Raw genomic sequence first — 22,692 nt, forward strand, 5'->3', positions numbered from 1 at the left:
ACATCGAGTCGTTTCATTCGCTGAAAGTACAAATGCTGATTCGTCTAATATAACTGCAGTTTGCCAATAAATGCCTGTATCCAATAACAAATTCAAACGGATATTTTGTTCTAACAAATATGGTAAGACATAGATCCCTAGCCGCTTGGCTCCTTTATAGCAGCTGTGACACAGCCAGTACCAAGGGCATCACAGCTAAAGCAAGTCCAGGTACCAATCCAGCAGCGCCATTTCCTGGAGCATCGGTACTAGTTACCTCGGAGGTGCCCGATGTCGCTGAAGTAGTCGCCTCAGAGGTAGGAGTCGCCGTGCTTTCACTCATAGCGCTCTCGTATCTTTCCACAACAAGATCGACAACGTCCTTGCCGTACTTCTCGAAATAGCTCCCATGAACTTCCGTGTCGTTACCCCGGTCGCAGTACACATCGCCTGTGTCACAGTAGGCGTGGAGGATGTCGCTGTAATTGTCCTCGCACAGCTTAGTGTCGTTACGCTGGAAAATCTGTAGACGGCGTTAGAGTTGAGAAACATGGCACAGGAATCTTTGAATTCTGTACTTACACCGTCCTTAATGCTGTTTCCTGCGTCGTACGAGACGTTTGCCACGTGGCTTGGGTCACCAAAGGTAATCACGGCAACAACTAGAACAGTTAGTATCTGCAGTATGCTGTTGGATAGAATGCAGGAAGAAGGCTCACCGTTCTTTTTGACTTCGTCAACTGAAAGGGGCTTATTGGTGGGAAAATCACCACCACTTCCGCCGCAAAAGACATCAGTGGCAACTTGACCACCCTGTATCGTCGTTAGCAACGATGAACACTATTGAACTCATCCTTGTTTGGAGTCTGTAACCAACCTGAGAGTATCCAAAGACGGCGACCTTGCTATCCGGACACTTGTCGAAGTAGTTGTTGATATCCTTCTGCAAGCTCTCAACGCCCTTAGATTCAGACTCCTCGTAAGCGGGCTCTTGGAGAGTCGCGGGATAGCTGAGCCCAGTAACATGCGAGCCGTTGATGCGTTCAGCAACGGCATCAGCAATTTTACCAATAACACCAGGTCCTTGATCCTCGCCAGTGCCTCGTGCGGCAATCATATACAGTCCATCGTAACAGGTCTTGTCGGACTTCTGGGCAAAGGTCCCGGCTGCAAGGACGGCTGTAGAGAGGGCGAAGGGTCGCATGGTGGCTGTTATGTGAGGGGAGAGTTGGAGAGTTTGACAAGAAAGAGTTGAGCCTTCGTTGGCCGGTCGAGCCATTGGATACCGGGGGTATTTATCTCATATCCCAGCCATGCTCGTTTCTTGGGCTAGTAAACCAGGGGTAAACGGTTCATCGGCCATTTTCGATCTGGCAGCTTCCAATGCTGGACTAGCCCTTGGAGAATCCTTGTAACCCCGCAAGGTGTGATCCGAGGTTGCCTTGGCTTTGTAATCCGATAAGGGCTTTTGCTTGTGAGAGGTTCTCGATTTTATCTGTAATTCTGTTGGTATAAATCGATTAGTCTGGCGTTTTGTTAGTTGGTTTTGTTGTAGAATGTCAAAGTTGGAAGAGTCAATACCAGATTCTTACTCAGTGGACCCTGGTCATTAGTTGAGGTAAGAAACAACTTACCTCTTTCCTATTTCGTGTTCGTACAAAAGGCCATACAAATCCAGGCACTCGAACTACGAATCTTAGTTCACGGGAAAGAACATCTCTTTGGATTAGCGGCGATTCGATTAATTAACCGACTTGATAAATTCTGCTCCACTTACCTCGAACGCCTACTGTCGCATTCCTGTTTAGCAAATGCATTTTATCTACCCTGAAGCTTACTACGCGACAACGCGGTGGTGAATCAACCTTCTAGAAAACACTTATTGTGCAACGCGCACACCATACATGCCGCAAGGAAGTTTGTGCAATGTTTCTTTGTAAAACATGATAGCGCTTCTAATTCGCACACGTCAGCGCGTTGTGAGAGCGGCTGTAATGTCCAAAGTGCCGTAACTACCGGCTACATGCATGCAATTGTCACCCATTGGAGAGCCAATATTCTCGAAGAAGCCTGTCAAAAAAATGTTTGAGATCATCAAGTTGACTATATAGATACTAGACACAACCAAACGTGGAGGGCTGCCCATAATTTCTTTCGCTGTTCCTGCATTGCATACTTTCGAACCAAATTCGGCGAATACTCAAGGCGGAAGCAGGGTCAGAATCTCAGCTTGACCTTTTGTGTCCAGACTCAGTACTCTGAAAGACCTCTCGGTGTTTCGATTTGTTTTTCTGATGCTTCTTCTGTGTTGGTTTCCAGAAATGGCTCGAGAGTCGAGGTGGGAGGAGGAGGAGGAGGAGGAGGAGGAGGAGGAGGAGGAGGAGGGAGGATAGCTTTAAGCAAGATATCTGGCAGGTACGATATTAGTCGAGTCTTTGCGGAACGAGGTGAACAGTAATGCAAGTGAGGATATTGGAAGGGTGCTTGTGGCCCTGAACTTCTAAGTCTGCTCGTCATTATCGCCGTCGAGAGCCCGAAATTACAAACCCGAGACGAAGCGCCTATGTCGTCCTTGCAAAGACAGTACTCAGTCTTTAGACACTTGCTGTTAGTCCTCTGGCTCAGGAAGGAAGAGAGTGGACAAGTCTGTCAGACTGGACCGATGAATATTGAGCCGTAAGCTGCGGTAAAGGCTTATCTGACGCGCCCTGCATGCTCTGAACAGCTTTGGCTCAACGTTGGAAGGCAGTTGGAGTAGGGGGGCCTATGCAGATAGCTTGTTAGAGTGGCGATAAAGGTCTCGCGGCTTGTACATACTTGAATGATAACTCTGTTGACGGCTTTAAGTCGCTCTGAGTGACTGTCCTCTCGTAACATAAATCAAACAATGCACCCCAGCTTTCGACCTACTCTGAGGCCAAGGGGCTTTAGATCTTTGTCGGAGTGATCTGGGAATTGCTGAGACGTCAATCGGGGCCGATGTTGTTCTGTTTGATAGACAAGGCCGGGGCTTCGCTAGATTGTTGGTTCCTGGTCTGCCCGGGAGAGTCTTTGTGTGTTTTGACTGGCGTTTCTCGTCGTCTACCTGCTTGGGTCTGTTACTTCCAAGGTGAACTGCAGTCGATGATCAAGAATAGTAAAGGAATGGGTATAAATGACTGACCTTGTAGAAGCCCACACACAGAAAGAGACAAAAGAAGCACTTGTGTGCTGTTTTATGGTCGGTGAAACTTGGAGGGGTGGGTCAGGCTGGTCATGCTCTGCCTCTTAGTCTTAGCATATCTCGCACCCGAGCAAGGGATGGAAATTTCTGCCTGTCTCTGCCACCTTGCCGAAATATTAACTGAGCTCCTTTCAGTTTATATAAGCCAAATTTATTCGATTTTGTGTGAATTGCTCGAGGGGTGTTTCCTTGACTTGCTTGTCGAATATCGATTGTCGTGTTACCCACGTCCCAATCTCGATCCACAGGAGAAACAAACACAGTCCATGGAATTTACTTAACCAGATGCTCAGCCCAGTATTAGATCGCACGATGATCTCCTGGTTAGAGTTCGACTTGAAGAGCTTCCCTTTCGCCTACTAGGCCTGCCACCGCATTATGACAGCAATCGCATTTCTTTATATCCCGGAATAGACGAAAGAAACTACCTTTCATCGATTAGTTATGCTTGCAGGTGAGGGCCCAGAAGAGCCACCTGATTCAAGTTATTCGCACCCCACAAAGTCCCAGGAGGTAGAGTGGCAGTCTTGAGGTAAATGAATAGCAATACACTCAACACCAGAAGGTTCAAATGCTAATACAGGTTCACAGTACGCTATATAGTGCCTCAAGATATCCAAGTTCCCGTCTCGAAGGAGACAGCTATGTCCTACGCCCTATCGTATACCCTGAAACTACGCAACCACATTACCGCATTACACATTGAGTACGATTTGCGGGCATCTTCAGATGTGTCACCGTCAAGCCCTAAATAGTGCATCGCTACTTTATCTTTGGACTCTACTGGTACGTTTCAGATGTTGGGCTCGACTTCGTCTGTTGATACTGGGTCTGGTAAGCCACACGGAGTTGACTCGAACCTCTTTTTGATTTTCGAACGACAATCACGGGGGAACATCTTAAACTGACGACTTTGTATAGGATATTCTGAAGTCTCCGAGCTCTACGACGATGGAATACTCGATATATCCCATGGTGGCGGCCTCAGCTTGGGCACCCACGACTAGCCTTTTTGTATGATCTGAAAGAAAGATGTTAGCCACCTTCCACAAAAGAGACCAGAAAGGGTATCCTTACCGCTATCAACCGGCCTGCAGAGGTCATGGCCTCCTCTTTCTAGCTATTCAGCATATATCACAGCTCAGACGTATAGTATTCAAATTGGAATGGTTAGCGTGCCTCGGAGTAAGTCAACTGGCTGATCAGTAATAGATGTCTATTAAGAAAGTTTCTCAGAAGGGAAACTAAGTGAGCCAAATGAAGTTTTAACTCAACTAAACCCCTAAGTATCCTTTAGTTATTCCTAGGAAGAATTCATTTGTTAGCCAAAGTTCTTATTAGTGGTTCAGTATTACGCTAAAAGCTGATTACCTTGCAAAGACCTGAGGTTTTAGTGTAACATTTACTCTAAGTTATAATTGAATGGTAAAAGATACTTGAACTGCCAGGTAGAGCCTATTGCGGCCAGTTGAAAACTCAAAAGGTTCAAGTGAGAGTCCCCCGTTAGGATGGGATCACGTTTCGCAACATGGGCCGCCGTACGGGCTTGCACAAGGGATACCGTGGGAATTACAAGTTGAATCTAATAAGCTCTCTTATTCGATTCTCGTGGTCTTCTATACTATCCCCTGTGAGCCCAGTTAGTATGTATGTTCGATGAGGATGAAAGCAAAGAAATGCGCACCTAATCCGACCCAGCTTCCAGGCGGATACCGCTCTCAGGACCATACAGTCCCCTCAACCCGTATGGGAGAGACTCACTACCGGTGATAGCATAGTTGAAAGAGCTAATTCAGTCAACTATGCTGTCGCTGAAATCAAAGAAACGTGTATCGTGCCACCGCTCAGGGGGGTAACTGCGATTATCAAAGTCAGTTCAGCCGTTGAGGATTAAGTTTGAGGACTGAGTCAGCACACTCACCAGTGACTCTATGAGAGGTAGATCGACAGAAGGACTTCTTTAGATGTCATTTTCATCCTCTTCTTCGACATCAGAGAGACGTGGAACCTGCCAATGATGTCGGCGGTGGTCATCGTCGTCCAGCACGAGCACCGCGAGGAGGAACAAAAAGAAGAAAAACAGAAGGGTAGCTCCATCCGAGTCAAGGCCTTCCATCTTGACGGTATATCGATCGATGAACGTAGTAGAAAATAGAAAGTTTGTTTTTACTCTTGGTGGTGAGGTTCTGTTGGAGTGTCTCAGTGGTTGGAGGTACCAAGGATAGCTGACAGGGTTGAATTGGTGGGCAGCACTAACACTCGGTACTGCATTTTGAAACCCACTTTGGTATATGCTCAGCCCAGCTCATTCCCATTCTAATTCTAGGCTGCTCCCATTGAGTCACTGACCTTTCTCCTCGCTCTGACAACAACAGTGAATCACCAACATGCGCTCCTGGTAAGTTACTTCTCAACTTTGATCTCTCGATTCTCTCGATACATTTCTTTCCTTTCATCATTGCCATCTCCACTCACTGACTATCCTACAAGACATTTATTTGTCTTCTCCGAACTACTGCCCTGTTTCTCCTTCAAACATCGCGTTGAACAAGCAACTCTACTTCTTCCTTCATCATCAACGCAAGCTCCTTGGTAAGTTGCTCTCAACCTTGATCCCCTGACTTCTTTCACACATTGTTTTCGTTTGATCATTCCCGTCTCCACACACTAATCATCTTACAAGACAGTTGCCTCTCTTCTCGGATCCACTACCCTGCTTCTCCCTCCTCCAAAGATCGCGTTAGAGCAAGCAACTCCACACTCTCTTCTTCCTTCATCAACACACACTCCTTGGTAAGTTACTTCTCGACCTTGACCTTTCGGTCCTCTACGTATTCCTTTCCTTTAATCATTCCTATGTCCAGCCACTAACCATCCTACAAGACAGTTGCTTGTTTTCTCCGATCCACTGTCCTGTTTCTCTCTCCTTCAAACATTGCGCCGGAGCAAGCAACTCCGCATTCTTTTCTTTCTTCATCAACAGACGCTCCTTGGTAAGTTACTTCTTAACCTTGAATTTTCGGTCCTCTACGTATCTCTTTTCTTTCTTTCCATTATTCTAATCGTCACACACTAACCATGCTATCTACAACACAGTCTTTTATCTCCTCTGATTCACTTCCCTTATTTCTCCCTCCTTTAAATATCGCGTCGGGGCAAGCAACTCCACATTATTTTCTTCCTTCAACATCTACAGGGCTCCAACTTGGGAGTCACAAGCACGCATCGCATTTCTCTTTTGATTCCTCGTAACAAAAGTTTGTTCTCTTATTCCTCTTGCTTGCCTATCCCAAACTCGCGCGCCCTTGCCCTACCGCCACTATGGGAGGCAAAGCATTTTCTCGTTTGATACCTTCTCTGGAGACTCCTCGCATGCCCAAGGAGACTTATCTCGTAGTCAAGAACCAACTCATTCGCACTCTTGCCCCAGTTTTCAGTTGGATTGACACGCCTATCGAAGGTCCTGGAAAGAAGGACTACGGTGACATCGACCTCATCGTCTCTGGTCTCATCGGCTCTGACATGCGCAAGGAAAGCATCCTCACTCTCGTCAACCACCTTCTTGGAGCCCGGGCTCAAATCACCGAGCCAGGAAGCGCCGTCTCTGCTCACTTTGCTATCCCTTGGCCCGAGGAACTCCCTTACCCTGCGGACTACGGAACACTTCCAACCGACGATTCTCACGAGCTCAACCAATCTACTACAACTCTCGGAGCCATCTCGTCTGACTTCACCTCTTCTTCTGATGTGTCGCGACCTCAGTCTGGTGCGCATGGAACACCTGATTCCAACGCCGAGCCACTTACGCTCAAAGAACTCCGAGACAAGGGAAGCACTATCGTAAGTGAACTCTTGATTTTGTTTGTACAAAGCACTGAAGAAAATAACTAACAATCACTCTTAGTTTCCTCTTACTGCGGCCCGTCAAACTGCCCTTGTCCTTGCTCTGAATGAAGGCAACTCTGGTGGAGGTCAAAGCTCGCAAGCAAACTTCTCCCCTAGCCCTGACTCAGGAACCTTCCCGCCCACATCTACATCTACCAGCAAGAAGAACTCCACCTGGTCCTCTAAGGGCAAGCCCAAAGCACGCCTTCCACGATCTCGTAAGTATCCAGTGTCTCACATTGTTTATAGTTTACCATGACTAACTATCTGGCTAGCCTCCTTTTCTTCTCTGTCGCACCTTATTAACAAACTCGGTCACCCTGGCCGGAACGCTGCAGATGGCACTGGCGACAAAAGCAAGACGGTAAAGTTATTACGGACCTACAATAAGCTTATTATGGGCTAACTCCAATTGCAGGAGAAAACTGGATCTGCAATGCCAGACAGAACTTCAGGCCCACCATCCGGTCCTTATATTCAGGTTGACGTCCACTTCTGTTTCGACGTTAAGGAGGCTAAGTACCTTCGATTTCATCAAGCGCATGGCGATATGTGGCAGCTTCTTGGATCTATCATCAAGCCTTTCGGACTTACTGTGGACAACGAAGGGTTGTGGATTCGAATTCCCGAGGTTGAAATTGTCGACAGGAAGAGGGCCAAGATTCTTCTAACTTCCGTCCCGAACCAAATTCTGGACTTCGTCGGCGTGCCAGTTCCTGAGTACTGGAGACCCTTTGCAGATGTCGAATCGATGTTCCAATACGTGGCCAAGTGCAACATGTTCTGGGTGGATCCCGACTATACAATCGAACAAGACCTAGCCGCTGCTAAATCCAAAGATCGACAGCGCATCTCCTACCGGCCTGTATACCGACAATGGATCCACGAATTCAAGCCCCGCTGCCGTGAACAAGGTCTCTACTCAAAGGTCCCCACCACTCGTGAGGAAGTTAGAGACAAAGCCTTTGAGACTTTCAAGATCGAAACCGAGTACCACGAGCGACTCCGCGGGTTTATTTTCGAGACCCAGAAGACCGACATCATCAAGGAGATCAAGGCCATTTTCCCCGCCGTCGCGCAGCCAACCAACCAGAAGGCTGTCCAAATGCGCTCCCTTCACATCAAGGCCATGAGGGAGATCATCATCGAGCAGGCCGACGAGTGGCGCTACAACATTGTAGCGCCGAACGGGCTCCGGCAACCAAACGGCCTGTTCAACATGGACCGGGTCCGCTCTTATGCCCGGTCCATCGCGGACGAGGTCGCAGCCGCCCGTGGTGGGTCTTTGGTAGTTCGGGCTCCGTCTGCTCCCCGGGCTCGGCGCCGGTCTTTCGGGGGACCCGCCAGCAACAGCCGATCGGCATCGGGATAGAGTCCCATGCTCTGGAATATCCCGGAGGCCGGAAGGAACCGATCTGCGGATTTCTGATTTTTTTTTTTTTGTTTTTAATGGTTGACATCTGGTGCCCAGAGGGGGGCTTTATAAGAAGTAGTTAATGAATGCAAATATTTTGATAAACCATGTGATGTTAAACCATTAAATGATGTGATTTTAATCACAACTTGTGAAAATACAGGGTCGTGTGTTGTTGCACTTGAAAAATACCTCGCGCTATGGGATTGGTTTTGTGATCTTTTAATTAACAAGGTTGACGGGTGCGTATTTAAAAATAATCATTCCTTATTTATTTGTTTTATTTCCCCTGAGTCGTATCTCGGGCAGGAGAGTTTGTAAGCAGACAAGTCCTCCCTGCAACAAGGTATCGAGGGTAACGGTCCTGAACGGCTCGCCAGACCATCAGCGACCGTGTGACACCCTTGCTGATTTCCCCGATGAGATTCTCATTCACATTCTTCATAAGGTCGCCATCACAGATGTCGGAGATTTCAGACGTCTATCCCGCGTTTGCAAGCGTCTAGCGTACCTCGTTGCTTCCGAGCAGCGTATTTGGCGCCGTGTAGCTCTTGGTTCAGAAGTCGGCTTCGCTTCTCGGCTTCCCTACCTCTGCAAGCAAAGATTATGCTATCGGGATTCTGCTTCAAGGGCTCTTTGTCTTGCTTGGCAGTTTGACCTTTGATAGCCTTCAACTGCTTCGCGTCAGTCTTCTTCTGTCCATGGTCCGAGTTGTCGCTGAGGACAGATGCTTCGACGCTGGGAGATTCTTCGTCGTCGCTGCACCATATTTGTAGAACAGATACTCTGCTGAAATGAAAATGATCGTGGATAAGCTGGGAATGCCCTCCTCCGGGGGGATGAGAGGGTCAGAATGGGCAGGACAGTTGAATGGACCTGAAGGCATCTTGGGGCTAAAGGGAGACGAGTGGGCTGCTAAGAAGATCAAGACATCACCAGGCCGACATGCGTCTGGCGACGCTGGCATGGGGGCACTGATCAGTGACGAATAAACTAGTGCTCTCCTGGGATTTGATGTGACGGCTTGACTGAAGGGCATAGGCATCAAGTGAGCGGTTAAAGCAGCATCTGTAGATAAAGCAGAACCGTGCCAGATAGGGCAACAGTTTCTACTAGATCAACCTCATCATTCTCCATTCAACATGGAGAACGGCTGCTGTGTAGGTAAAGGTTAATCAGGTAGCATTCACAGATCAGTTCAATGACTGAAACGCATCTAGAAGGAACCGCTGAAGCCATAAATAAAGTAAGAGGGATATAGCACTCTTTGTGGCCATGCCCCCTTGATCCTCTAAGTCCTCTAGCTCTAACATGTCTCGTCGCCGGAGGGTCTGCTATGTTGTCTGTGCCTTGGGCTAGACGTGAAAGATAACGGCAGGTAGCCTTGCCAGCCCGGTAGGCTTAGTTCCTGGCAAGATAAGCTTCAATGGCGGAGATCTGTTCCAGTACTGAACTCCGGCTCGTGCCACCATAAGCGGACCTCTTCTCAACGCTCCTCTCAAAGTCGAAGACGTCGACAATATCCGCCTCAAACTGGGGTGAAATCTGCTTAAGGTCCGACAGCTCCAGTTCGGCAATAGAGACACCCTTCTCCTCTGCCTTGCGGACAACGGCGCCAGCGATGTGGTGCGTCTGCCGGAAGGGCACGCCTTTTAGGACGAGATAGTCGGCAACATCGGTGGCGAGCATATCGGCCGTTAGGGCTGCCTTCATCTTCTCGGAGTCGATCTGCAGAGTACTCAGGACGCCGGCAGAAATACGCACGCAGTGTGAAACAGTCTTGACGCAGTCCAGAAGTGGCTCAACTGACTCCTGGAGGTCCTTGTTATACGAGGTCGGAAGGCTCTTGAGTGTGGAAAGGAAGCCCGACGCCTATCGAAAGTCAGTCAGCTCACTTTCATAGTTGCGAGTCGGAGGCGAAAAGGAACAGACCTGTCCCATGACCCTGCCAGCCTTTCCTCGGATTAGCTCGAGGCTATCGGGGTTCTTCTTCTGCGGCATCAAGCTACTTCCAGTGCTGTAGGAGTCGGCAACCCGGACGAATCCAAACTCGGCTGTCGAGTAGATAATCAGGTCTTCGCTAAGGCGGCTAAGGTGCACCATCAGCAGACTCGACCACTGCAAAATCTCGGCCACGAAGTCACGATCAGCGACCGCCGCTAAGCTATTAGGGTGGGGGGAGGAGAAGTCTAGGTCTTTAGTGAGAAAGGCACGGTCGATGCCAAAGGGATTCCCAGCCAGGGCGCCAACACCAAGGGGACAGTAGTTAGTGCGGTCGCGGATGCCTCCAAGCCGTGCCAGGTCGCTCATAAGATAGGTGGCGTGGGAGAGTAACCAGTGTGAGAAGCGCACCGGCTGCGCTCGTTGGAAGTGGGTGTATCCGGGCATCAGTACATCGATCTCTGCTTTAGCGCGGGTAGCGCAAACGGCCAGGGCGGCGCGCAGTTGTTCGGATAGATCATCGAGCTGGTCTCGAGCCCAAAGGCGCATGTCGGTAGCGATCTGCTCGTTGCGGGAGCGACCTGTGTGAAGCTTGCCAGCGATGGCAGGGCCGATAAGCTCAGCAAGACGACGCTCGTTAGCCGTGTGAATATCCTCATCAACGGCAGGATGAATGACAAATTTCCCATCAGCCCACTCCTTCTCGACAGCCTTGAGGCCTGTGGTGACCTCGCCGAGCTCCTCCTCGGTGAGGAGGTTAAGCTGCTGCAGTGCTCTAGCAAAGGTGATGGAGCCTCGAATATCAGCCTCGTACAGTACCTTGTCGACAGGGAGCGACTCGTTGAAGACGACCATGAGGTCGTTCATGTTCTCTGGATATTAGCATGGTCAGTATGCGGGAATCACGAGGTGGCCGAATTGGGTTGTCGCCGTGCCGGACTGGACAAAGCATTACCGACCTGTGAAGCGACCGCCCCAGAGGAGCGTCGACGAGTTGGACGCCATGGTAAATTTTGGTGGACGCTGGCAAGGTCGTACAGGTAGCTGAGCAGTCAATATAATCCTTGTCTATGTTCGGAGTCACTCGGTAAGGGTCCTTCTTTCGATGGCAGCCGGCATCATAGGTAGTTGAAAGGCAAGCTTATGACAGTTAGTGATGTGCAGCGAAGGGTAGGAACCGGGGTCGATCAACTGACTCTTGTTATGTCGGGAAGGTTGAAGGAGGAAGAAGTTTCCTTGCGTACAGCTTGGCAGCTATTGTAAAATACGTGTTCATCGTTATTAGAGTTCAGTGGCTAAGGCGATGTGTACAGCTGACTTATTGAGGTTTGACTTTACTGGAAGAGGTTACTATTGGTAATAACATTGAAGAAGGGTTTAACCTTGGGTTTACAGTGTAACACGTGAACCACATGTTGGACTTTCTCGACCTTGGCTAGATGCCGTTGTGTTCTCACTTGTCGCTCAAGGAAGAGATCCGTGGCGGTCTGGAACTATCACCTGAGCAATGGGAAACGAACTATCAACAAGGACAGAGCCAACGCCACATGCCTCGGGTTTCTGGCTCGACAGCGTGCTGTAGACGAAGAGGCCTTCAGGGCCAAGAACGCCTCAGACCGACGGCTGTGGGAAGCGACAAATCTGGACAAGGCTCGACATAGAAGTCCGTGCTCATATCTATACAAGCATGAAATGTAATTGTGGAAATGGCCTCAATAAGCGGTAATCGAGCGCGAAGGCGGGCAACTAGACCGTCTGGGGGGATCAATATCCAACAGAAGACGCCGAAGCTGGATTAGGCCATCCGTGGATATTGGAGTCCAGCAAAAGACGCCAGAATGGACGAGAATCCAGCCGTTTTCTAGTGCCTGTCTAATAAAGCGTGGCATAGAAAGTCTACTAGGAGACTTTGTATGGTACTCAGCAAGGCGTAACTTGCGCCAGTATCGGCATTTGTACCAGAGCCAATATACAGCTTTGGCTTCTCCCCGGACTTGCTGAACCATAGACAGTATACAGCCCATGCCTTTTCGAATGGAGTAGGAAGGGTAGAGAAAAAGGACGGAGGGCGGAATCTGCCTGCCAGTTGCTTCATGTAAGCCGGATGCGACTGAGAGTGGGCAGGATTCCAGGAGATCGTTATATACTTCTCGGTCTGAGAAAGCGGCCTTGAACATAGGATTCATGAACCAAGCGGGTACTTGCATCTTCAGAAGCTCCTAGACTTCCTCGTCGATAATAGCAGCAGCCTCGTTCTCCATATTGGACACGAAGAGAGTGGGAGTATGGTCTTTGTGTCGATTTGATCAATTGTGTTGAGTGTAACGGCAAAGACAACGATGAGAACGACGGCGATGTTGTGTGTCGAGACAAAATCGGCGTCCGCCAGGTGAAGAGGGGTAGGGTGCCCGCGTCGACACTGTCGAGGCAAATACGGGGATATTATCGATCGAGTGCGATATTGATAGATGAACCATCTCTATCCTGAGTTTTTAAAGCTGTTATACACAAACAATACTCAGGGCTTGTGGGACTAAATCCTACTGACCAGATATCTGTCGGGGTTCTGAAATATACCCCATGATTGTGTGTATCAGAGATTTGTAGGGCTCGTGTGTTTGAGTCTGGTCATCGTTTGCCCTGATCATCGTTGCTCTATCTGGGCAATCCCTAGAACGACCCTCAAACGAGGATGCATCCCACTGATGAGCCAGAAGGCGAATTGCAGATCGAAGAAGTAGATGCTGAGTGGTTCGTTTTGGGGTTTGGGTCCGTTTGAACGAAACAAGAAAGTTGAAAGGGATGTGAACGGTGTCCCATGTTGGATTGATTGTTTCGATGTAGCAGACGTGGGGAAAGGGTCTCTCAGTCACCCTAATTTCCGGCACGTTTGTGCGTTTTCTTCCCTTCCATTCACTTCCAACCTTGCTAGTTCATACTCATTTCTTCCCACTAAATACCCTCGACTGTTTTTACTTGGGCTCTGACTTTCTCTTCCATCCACTCTTCCCTTCTTGCCTCTCTGGCTTCCCGTCCTTCTTTCGTTCCTTGATACCGGTAAGCTTTACTATCCACAGTCTCTCCAAGCCCGCCACGTTCCCTCGTGGTGTATCCAGATCGCATTGCCATTTCTGTTCTTTCCTTTGATTCTCTTCTCCGTTCTCTGGCCAGATACAGCAGCTCAATGCTGTCAACCTCATCCTTGCGTCTTTGAAACTCATTCCGTCAACAGCTTCTCCCTTTTTTCTTTTCGTCAACAACATCGAAGCTTCTCGACGGAAACACTATTCCAGGTCCAGCTGAAAAGAAGAGAAGCATTCAACATCCCAAGGAACAGTCCAACGAGAAACCCAAGTTCGCAGCCGTCGAGATGCCTCGACGATCAGTCTCGGATCTCCTCCACGATGTGAAGGACAAACTCCGGTTCACCCGTCGTCGAGAGCCTCAACGCCCACGCCCTCTACGATATGCTGACATTGCAGCCGCTCAGCGTCAGGCCACCACTAGCAGTGAGCATCCAACCGAGTCTCTCGTATCTTTCGGGCAGATGATACGGGAGAGCCGTGTGACCCCTAGGCCTCCAACCGTTGCGGGCAGTTCATCTGACCGCGACTTGGTTAACCCCCCACTTATCGACTCGACTATCCGCCGACGTCTCCTCGGTGAGAGAGCCGTCATTCAGATCGTCAGTTGTGCTACTTCTCAGCCTTACGCTCCAACTGAAGAAGCTGTTGAGCCAGACTGGTACCTCCCTGGTGCTACACTGGGCGCTGTAAGTCTAAAGATCTCATCCGTCATCGACTTTACTCCGTTGGATGTTCAAGCTAACAGCATACATAGGAAGCTTATCCACAGAATTTCACCCAGGGGCGCTGCCTGAACGGCGATTTGTTCGTAGTGTAAGTCTATCATAATCCAACTCTTCGTCTGGTACTACGCTAAACGGAACTTCCATACAGGCCTTCCCACATCCATCGAGTCAGAACTCAGGGGCATGAGTTCATGATCCCCCGCAACATGTTTTTTGGTCAGCCAGGCTAGGGGTTCCTGCTGCATTCAAACATCCCAGATATCAACGCTGATATCTTGACTCTTCTCCTTGAGATCCATCTGACTCCCAGTGGTCTCGTCGGTCACGAGGATGGAATGAACCTCCTTCTCCTCCTCACTACACTGTCCTTCGCCTATGAGCACGACATGATGAACGAGATTGAAAAGATCAAAGACACTACCAACCGCTACATCATTCTACGAATGTTCTATCACAACCCCCATCACACTACTTTCTCTCTTGATGGTGAAGACGCCCAAGCCTACTCCAAGTTTCGTTCTGAAGAGATTTACCGTGCTTGGGTTACTGTGGGTAAGAATGAGCGACTTCGGTGCTTCCTGTCCCAGGATCATCTTGTAGATATGTATATCTGCATGGTGAAGGGGAAGTGGTGGTTCGATCCAACTGTTGGATATCAAAAGGCGTTCCATACCCAGATTTTTCGCAAGTACAAGGAGGCCCGGCACGACATCATGCGCAAGTTCGAAGAAACCTTTAACGCGTTTTCTGCCCGCACGGCTTTCGGAATGCACCCTTGGATGCAAGGTGCTCCAGACTTCTCTGACTCTGAAGCTGCCAGCCGACAGCCTGGCCCGGGAACAGTTGCCGGTCCCTCGCGAGCCCCTGTGGACGACTACCCGTTCTTACAGCCTCCTGTTGAGATCTCCAACAGCTCTATCAGCACTGGACATCGTCTTCGCCACGTTCGCCGAGAAACCTCCGTCATGCAGCCTTCTCATCAGCCTATCGACTTGATCGATCCGGCTGAATAGGTCATCTTCTGACCCCTGCTCGCCGAGGCTATGAGTAGAATGCCCTGAGAGGTTGGATAGAGGGATATTTGTCTTAGGTTATCCCAGGTCTATGGACCCGGTTTCGGAGTGATGGGTGCTTGATTCTAAGGCGGAATATGATATGGGTCGTTGAGAACAGGTGATGAGAAGATCAGAAGAACAACGATCTGAAGATAAGGTTTCCATCATGAATTACACAAAGGACAAGGACAAGGGGATTATGATGGTTCTTTTCAGGATGATATAATTGCATCAAGGCCTAGATATTGGAAACGATAAGATAGAGAACCATAGCCCCGTCCACAATTTAGAAGATTCCGCTGACATTGCTGCTGTGCCACTGACGCCATAGGCAATGGTATTAGAAAACTCAACCGGCAATATTAGACGACATTTGTTGAATTTATAACAGTTGAGATGAGCTTTTTAGGCTACTTTTGACGATATCGCAAAGATTAAAGAAGAACTCTTGTGATACTCTCATATCACTATCGAAGCCCTCCCTCTTTGCCTCGATTTCGGAGGATGCTTCCAGTCTTATCCTTTATGTACCGACCTGAGATTAAACTTTGTCTTTGAGACTAAAGTAGTTCTAGGATCAGCTCCCAGGTTATGCTTTAACCCATTCCAACTTCAACTCTGGCCACTGCCAAAGGTTATCCTCCATCTGAGAATTATCGTCCAGATACAGGTTGGCAACACCTAGAACCGTCTCATCTACTCCTTCAATCTTCACCAAGCGAGGGAAACGCTTCTCCTTATGTTGCATGAGCTCTTCGACGTGGCTATCCACGTCTCCGTTTTCTCCCTTGACATATCCATAAAGGCATAAATACTCCAGGTTAGGAGGCAAAGCATCGATCAACCTAAATGGAGGTTCTTTTCGTTCATACCACGCACCGAATATAGCATTGAGATTGAGGCTCAAGTGCGTCATGGCGGTGAAATCGTGTAGAGAGCCAATTGTAAAACCATAAGGCCGATCATCTGGAATATCTTCCTGCCAGAAAGGAAGTGTACTTGATTCTTTATCAAGTTTGGAATACTCCTCATCACTCTCCGCCAGTTCCTCGAATTGACTATTTTCCCAAGAGGGAACATCCGAATAATCAAAGTCCGCAACGTCGAGGTCTAATACTTTCAAGGTGCTTCGATGTTGATACAGACTTTTGCCCACGGTTTGAGGCCGCATGTTCCAAGCCCCCATATCCAGGTGCCACAAACCACCTTGGGAAACTCGGAGTTCTTCGAGGACTTTGGATGAGCGGATCATCTTGCTAAGCGTCGAACCTGAAATTTCAGAGTGGTCGAGATGGATCTTTTTAATATTGGAAGTTCCAGGCGAAACCAGGTCGTTGACTTCGTATTCCATGACACCTTCCATGCTTAGACTTTCCATGGCTGGCAGTTTACCAAAGTGTCTGACATACTCAAGGAAGTCCACCTGCTCGTACACTCTATTATCCAAAGGGGTTTCCTTAACAAACTCAACACTCTTGAGCTGCTGTAATCCAAAACGGCTAAGTTTTCCATAGTTGTTTCTGAGCAAATATTCTCTGAGGAGCGTAGGAAATTCAGCTATACGTAGCACAGACAGCTTCTCACAAAGTGAGAAGATGACGATGAGTGCAGCAACAGCAAACTCTCTTTCATTGTCGTCAAAGCCCTTTGTTTTTTTCGAGACTTCACCTAACCAATGCTTTTTCTTCCAAGCCAGAGCTTCAACGATCTTTGTCGTTAATGGATCTCCAAGGCCCAGAGATGTAACATGCCTTTCGAGGGCCGAGTGAGCATTGTGATCCAGTTGACGATTGGTGCGCTTTTCGTTTAGTTCCTCGCCACCCTCTTGGCGGACGAGATCATTGCCTTCATCGTGAAAGCAAGCATAATAGTTTGGCCAAGCATATGTGTCAACGATGACCTCACGTAGAGAGTTTGCCTTGTTTGGGTCGGTGATATACGAAAGGATGAGAGGGTACAGTCTTTCAATGTCATCTCGTCGGGTGATTGTGATAGTCTTGTAGGCCGGGGGCAAGGATGAGGTGAAGTTGGAGTAGAATTGGTATGAGGGAATTAGATTATCGATCTGAGTAATGCCTTGAGCGTGGCATGGCCTCACGATGTTTGACGATAGCGTTGTGAGGCAGAGTGCTCTCAAAGCCAGTGGTCTTACCCTGGAGCAGAGCATTTTCGATGTCTGTCTTGGAGTTGTGCTTCCGCAGGTGAGGTCATCCCAAGATTGTGGGCCTGGCCAGTAACGTTACTGAAGATCACAAGCAAAGACCAATCCATAATTCCGCGATAAGTTGTTGTTATCCCAACGCTAGCTAACAACACTAATACTATTCCAGTCGACAACGATACACGGCTTACTATATTCAAGCCCTGCATATGCTACCAATGTATGAACTGCCTATCATTTATTTCAACAGAGACCATTTAGTCAACTATTGTTTGCAATTGGAACGTCATGAGGCCTGCAGAGGTCTGTTGTCCTTGAATACGGACAGATCGACGACCGTTTCTCGTATTTCCCTAACTAAAATGCTTGGGTTATGCAGATCTGTACCTGAAATACATAAATTACCCTGCATAATAAGTCTTGGACAAAAACACGATAAAAATACCTGGGCAATGGTTCCCTTATTTTGGCGCGTTATAGCTGAAACCCAGTTGACCCACCGTCAACGTCCTTGTATTTTGCCCTGTCGTTCATAATTAATGCCAATGTCAGGTCATTAATTGTCCAAGGCATAAAGACACCGCCCATAATTAGATACATTTTCCTTGGATCATCGTCGTTGTTACATTTGCCCAGAGGCGAAAAAGAAAAGAAAGAATTCCGCCTTTACCATCTTGGCGGTCTCCATTATCGTTGTGTGACCTCACCGTAGAATGCTGGACCCTTAACACAAGACATTAATTATTAGTCACTTCGGCTGGACTCCAGATGAAGCGATAGACCCGGATCGTCAAGAGGGACGAAAAAAAGGAGAACCTGGACCTGGACTCTGTCGCTCGATCGATCAGCAGATGCAACCCCCAATTTTTGTCCCAACATTTACTGTGGTAAACGATTCTTGCATGAATGTTTTGGTGATGCTGTCTAGCTGTGCATTCACGACTGACTATTCAGATCAATTAATTGTCCGTGTTGCGGCACTTGTCTTGTCAAAGCTCTTGTTAGCTTGGTTTGTCTTGACCGTTATGACGTCTACCGCCAAGTAAGGGGCAAGTTAAGGTATCCGTAGTCTACCCAAGTTAAGGTAAGTTTAGGGAGACAGACCAATTCTAGAAAAGTCGGGCTGGTGCTAAGAATAGCTTTCAAAGAAAAATCTGGGGCTGGCGTTGGCATGAAGTCCCCAATTTTATCCATGCCAGCACTCAGACTCTCAGGGGACCGCCAGCAACTTGAGCCTCGGCCATGCCGTCTTGAGAAGCTCAATGCAATGCGGTGACATTTTCAACGTGTGTAATTGCGAGGTTCTCAGGTGTTTACTGCAGTCGGGACCTTTCGCCTAGCTGGGAGGGCCCTGGTTACCGTTGCACCACGGTCCACCAGCCAAGACGTTCCCCATCGAGGCCCATCGACCATCTCGTATTCACGGTTAGTCTCCGCAGGGCAACATTGAGATCATGGATGGCAATTGCATTGCTCATTGAGCCTGCGCCTCCAAGCTCCCCCGCGGAACCTCGGGCGTTGTGAGGCAACTGCCGGAGGCGGTCCCCTAGCTATGACATAGCGAGATTGAACAGCTTCAACATCTATATAAGACCATCAACATCAGCCTCTTGTCTACCTTTCTTCACTCACCACTCACTCTCAATCATCTCAACTACTCTACAACTACAACTCAAAATCCACTTTTAATTCTTTAATTAAATCACCAACCACAACCGCCAACATGCAGTTCAAGAACCTCATCGTCCTCGCTGGCCTCGCCTCTGCCGCCCCCAACCCCGATGTTGTTACCTTCAAGGGCACTGTTCTTCGCTCTGCCAGCCCTATTCACCACCAGCCTGTTCAGGCCTCTATGAACGGCCTTGCTGTCAAGCTCAACGACCAAGGTGCCAGCTGTGACCGCGGCGCCAAGGAGAACGATGCCACCTTCGTCCTCAACAAGAAGACTGGCGAGCTCCTCCTCTACTCTCGCTCAAACCCGCGTCAACAGCTGTACACCGATAGATCCGGTATGGGTCAGGGTCTCCTCGGATACCGAACTGGTGCCCAGCCTCTCTGCACCCGTTGTGAGCAGGACAAGTGGGCTATCAACAAGGACGGCCTCCTTCAGTACGATGGTACCAACTACCGCGCCTGCCCTCAGGAGGACGGTTCTTACACCCTTTGGGTCAGCAACGTCAACAACCCCGGTGGCAACAAGGACTGCGTTGCCGCCTCCATTGTCACCTCCAAGGTCGACGAGCCCGTTGGCTGCCTCTACTCCCAGCAGGGCCAGTAAATTCTGGGCTCTGAAGCTTTGGAACGTTCTATCTAGAACGACTTCTATCTAACGTCTCCGATATCTTTGAGATTTCGGCATGATCTTTACAATGCATATATTAGCGTCATGTTTCGGTTCAGTAGAGAACCTTGATATAGAGTACATATTCAATTTGACAATTGCATGATGATGCAAAAAACACTATTTCTCCATCTACTGTGACTGTAAACAATGGTCTTTCATGAATCTCAAACAATAACCTGCTGGTGAAGACAAGGAGCAGCCTGAGCCTTGAGGTGGGTATTAGAAGACATGTCCTCTAAGGCTCAGACTGCCAAAAATAAACTAATCTAAATGATTCTCTAAGCTATTTCCTCTCGTATGCTTTCGGCGGCCAATTCTTCAGGACACCCTGCCAGAATGGAAAGTTTATTCTGTTCTGGACAAGCCGCGCATGAATGTCGATCTTTCAAGCTCAGGTACGATCGATCGGCCTTGGTAATTAGCGCAATTGGACCCTGGAAAACATTGGATTAGTGACATTCATTCCAATGCAACATGCGCTGGGACCTGTTGTTACTGTTAATGGTTGCCGCTTGCAAAAAGGAAAGTTGGCAGTTCGCTATCGGACAATTGTCCAAGAACAAACAATTTAAAGAATAATGCAAAAAGTGAAACCTGCGTATTCGCAGGTGGCTGGATCTCTCCCGCCGGGAATTGAACCCGGGTCTCAAGCGTGACAAGCTTGCATACTGACCACTATACTACGGAAGATGAACTGGCTGAGCCAATTGTAGCTGGGGATTTGTTGAGATTGGATGAGCATTTGGAATCTATATACCCCAAATGTCTTTGGTGTTTCCAGACTCGCGCCTTTTGGTTCCAGATGTAACAAAACTTTACTACGCTCAGCCGACAAACCGTATGATTTATTCTGATAAGAACTGAATGCCTCGCTAAAAGCTGCTTAGAATCAGCTTTGCTACCACTGGAGCCTCTGTGAGACGCCAATTCTTCTCTCATCGTTGCAGATTGTTATGCAACCACAACCACAAGTGGTTACCCGCAGTGTCCTACCACAACTTTCAGTTACAGAAGCTATTATAGGGTCTCATGTCTGTTTATACGCAAACATGATATAAATGATAAAGGTATAAAGGACGTTGGGTTTAATTCACTGAGACGGTTCTGAGTGAGCCAGCTCATGCGCCAAATCTCTCCACAAGGAATGATGATGCCTTCAAGGTAGAAGCCTGCTACGTTTAGGCAAGAATCTTCTGCTCACAATTCTAAGCACAGAGACACTTGCGCAATCTAAGGATAGTTTGATAGATAGCTATGCGAGACCAGACCATGGGAAATTCACGCGAGAAGTGTCGAAGCACTCTTTTGCGTATTCGTACCCGGATTCAAGATAAGGCAGAGTCAGATACCCAGACAATTGAATTTTCTAGCTGTGCCCAGACCTTTTCTATCCATAGCGAGACTACACAGATCTCTTTCAAGGATCCCCAAACTGCCTGAAACTAAGAGAAAGGGGTGGCTTGATGACTATCAAGCTTTCTGATTGTCATCAACGCCCACCACGATATTAATAGGCCAAAGCCAAGCACGAAGGAACCAAATGATAGGCTATGGTTTGCAGTTACAGAGTATATACATAAAGTTCTTTCAATAGTGTCTTCTAGAGGGATGAAAATCACGTACAGCCACTATGGTTACGCCCGCTCGAAATCAGCGTCAAGTTGTTGTTATCGCGTATCAGTATTTCTTTCATCAGTCGTGATGGCAAAGGCCACCCAACAGAGATTATAATAACTTGCGTGAGAACATGTTGCTCCTGAAATTCTTCTAGGGACTAATATTGTCCCTTAATGAACCGTACTTTGAATGCTTGATAACTGCCAGTTTGGCAATGATGGTGAGTTCATGTGCTTGCGAACTTTCTGATCACCATGTATAGTTCAACGTAATTATATGTAGGATTTGGCAGAAGTCATTCTCTGCTTTGAAACTTCGCTCCCTCTTTAAACGGGAAGTCGTGAGAGCTGGTGACTTGTACAAACCCAGTTTTTTGATATCTGCTGGAGCGGGAACTGGATCGAACACCTTGCTGTACCTGTGTCTTGGGATCCTCTGATGTATCCTGCATCTCATATGACCATTCTTGGGTACTTGTGTAGACAAGAGCGACTTATTTTCTCACATCAAGCGAGAACCTGGAAACCAAATACGCAAGTACTTGGATAACAACGTAACCAATGGATGATCCTTCGTGAAAATTGTTTCTAGTAGAGATAGGAATGCCGTGACCTATTTGGCATTGTCCCCCTTTTCTCGCGCCTCTATACTGTTTCTTTCTGCTGATACAATCGAGGTCAGTAGATTCTTCTCAGAGGGCTTGTCCGCTTATGATTCGTATCTCAGACGTGTAGACATTGGCTTCCAATTACAAGTAGAAGCTTACAGACATTCGCGAGTGATTCATCTATTGTCTATGAGGAAGGAGTCTCCTGCCTATTTCTGACACTACGCGTCCTGGTTCTCAGGCACCTGCTGTAGCAGTGCTGCCTTAGGCACACCAACCCGAGGGCGCCCCTTCCTTATGTAAGGAAGGAAGGCTAGGCATAGTATGGGGGTTAATGGGAGTAAAACCTCAGAGTTCTGTCTCCACTGTTTGGATTTTGACAGTGACACATCTGAAGATACCCACAAAGCGTACCCAACAAAACAACACTTTTTACCTCACAGCTGTTCTATCCTCGCTGTGTCTTCTCTACCAAATTGAACATTTTATTTCGTTGTTCTATATGCCATAATCCTTTACCAATTTGTCCTAAGAACCATGGAGTCTGAAACTGCCTCTGTTAATTGGGAGTGGCCAGAGTACCTATGATGACAATATGGCTCTCGACGAGCCTACTTCGGAAGTTTCTGTTTCAGAAGAGACCCTCCGGTCCCCC

The 22,692-nt window shown here is 48.2% G+C and overlaps 6 protein-coding genes and 1 non-coding gene across 7 annotated transcripts; 3 read left to right on the forward strand and 4 right to left on the reverse strand.

Annotated features, from left to right (window-relative positions):
* Positions 1 to 154: 154 nt before the first annotated feature.
* Positions 155 to 1,183, reverse strand: B0J16DRAFT_325280 (cutinase-domain-containing protein; the record flags this gene model as incomplete). Its single annotated transcript, XM_046125875.1, has 4 exons — positions 155 to 502; positions 562 to 641; positions 699 to 792; positions 857 to 1,183. The coding sequence occupies 4 exons, from the start codon at positions 1,181 to 1,183 to the stop codon at positions 155 to 157; spliced, it is 849 nt and encodes a 282-aa protein (XP_045978124.1).
* A 5,173-nt stretch (positions 1,184 to 6,356) lies between these two features.
* On the forward strand, positions 6,357 to 8,609 carry B0J16DRAFT_197551 (uncharacterized protein). The gene is made up of 4 exons (XM_046122901.1): positions 6,357 to 7,042; positions 7,107 to 7,305; positions 7,363 to 7,451; positions 7,506 to 8,609. Exons 1-4 carry the CDS (start codon positions 6,524 to 6,526, stop codon positions 8,457 to 8,459), a joined length of 1,761 nt encoding a protein of 586 aa, XP_045978125.1. The 5' UTR covers positions 6,357 to 6,523; the 3' UTR covers positions 8,460 to 8,609.
* A 1,046-nt stretch (positions 8,610 to 9,655) lies between these two features.
* On the reverse strand, positions 9,656 to 11,520 carry B0J16DRAFT_311885 (L-Aspartase-like protein). The gene is made up of 2 exons (XM_046125016.1): positions 10,434 to 11,520; positions 9,656 to 10,373 (listed from the first exon to the last, which is right to left on the reverse strand). Exons 1-2 carry the CDS (start codon positions 11,307 to 11,309, stop codon positions 9,903 to 9,905), a joined length of 1,347 nt encoding a protein of 448 aa, XP_045978126.1. The 5' UTR covers positions 11,310 to 11,520; the 3' UTR covers positions 9,656 to 9,902.
* Positions 11,521 to 13,812: 2,292 nt separating this feature from the next.
* B0J16DRAFT_406155 (uncharacterized protein) lies at positions 13,813 to 15,290 on the forward strand (the record flags this gene model as incomplete). The annotated part of the gene is made up of 4 exons (XM_046132938.1): positions 13,813 to 14,214; positions 14,283 to 14,341; positions 14,402 to 14,469; positions 14,512 to 15,290. 4 exons carry the CDS (start codon positions 13,813 to 13,815, stop codon positions 15,264 to 15,266), a joined length of 1,284 nt encoding a protein of 427 aa, XP_045978127.1. The 3' UTR covers positions 15,267 to 15,290.
* A 292-nt stretch (positions 15,291 to 15,582) lies between these two features.
* On the reverse strand, positions 15,583 to 17,537 carry B0J16DRAFT_350891 (uncharacterized protein). Its single transcript, XM_046129106.1, has one exon. The coding sequence runs from the start codon at positions 17,473 to 17,475 to the stop codon at positions 15,898 to 15,900; it is 1,578 nt and encodes a 525-aa protein (XP_045978128.1). The 5' UTR covers positions 17,476 to 17,537; the 3' UTR covers positions 15,583 to 15,897.
* A 1,389-nt stretch (positions 17,538 to 18,926) lies between these two features.
* Positions 18,927 to 19,923, forward strand: B0J16DRAFT_350895 (uncharacterized protein). Its single transcript, XM_046129107.1, has one exon. It carries the CDS (start codon positions 19,193 to 19,195, stop codon positions 19,745 to 19,747), a length of 555 nt encoding a protein of 184 aa, XP_045978129.1. The 5' UTR covers positions 18,927 to 19,192; the 3' UTR covers positions 19,748 to 19,923.
* Positions 19,924 to 20,431: 508 nt separating this feature from the next.
* On the reverse strand, positions 20,432 to 20,503 carry B0J16DRAFT_t324. Its single transcript has one exon. It is a non-coding gene; the product is annotated as a tRNA-Asp (tRNA).
* Positions 20,504 to 22,692: the final 2,189 nt, after the last annotated feature.

This window comes from Fusarium flagelliforme (assembly GCF_020744385.1).
Source record: "Fusarium flagelliforme strain FIESC 12 MPI-CAGE-AA-0113 chromosome Unknown B0J16scaffold_8, whole genome shotgun sequence".
Classification (NCBI taxonomy): Eukaryota; Fungi; Ascomycota; class Sordariomycetes; order Hypocreales; family Nectriaceae; genus Fusarium; species Fusarium flagelliforme.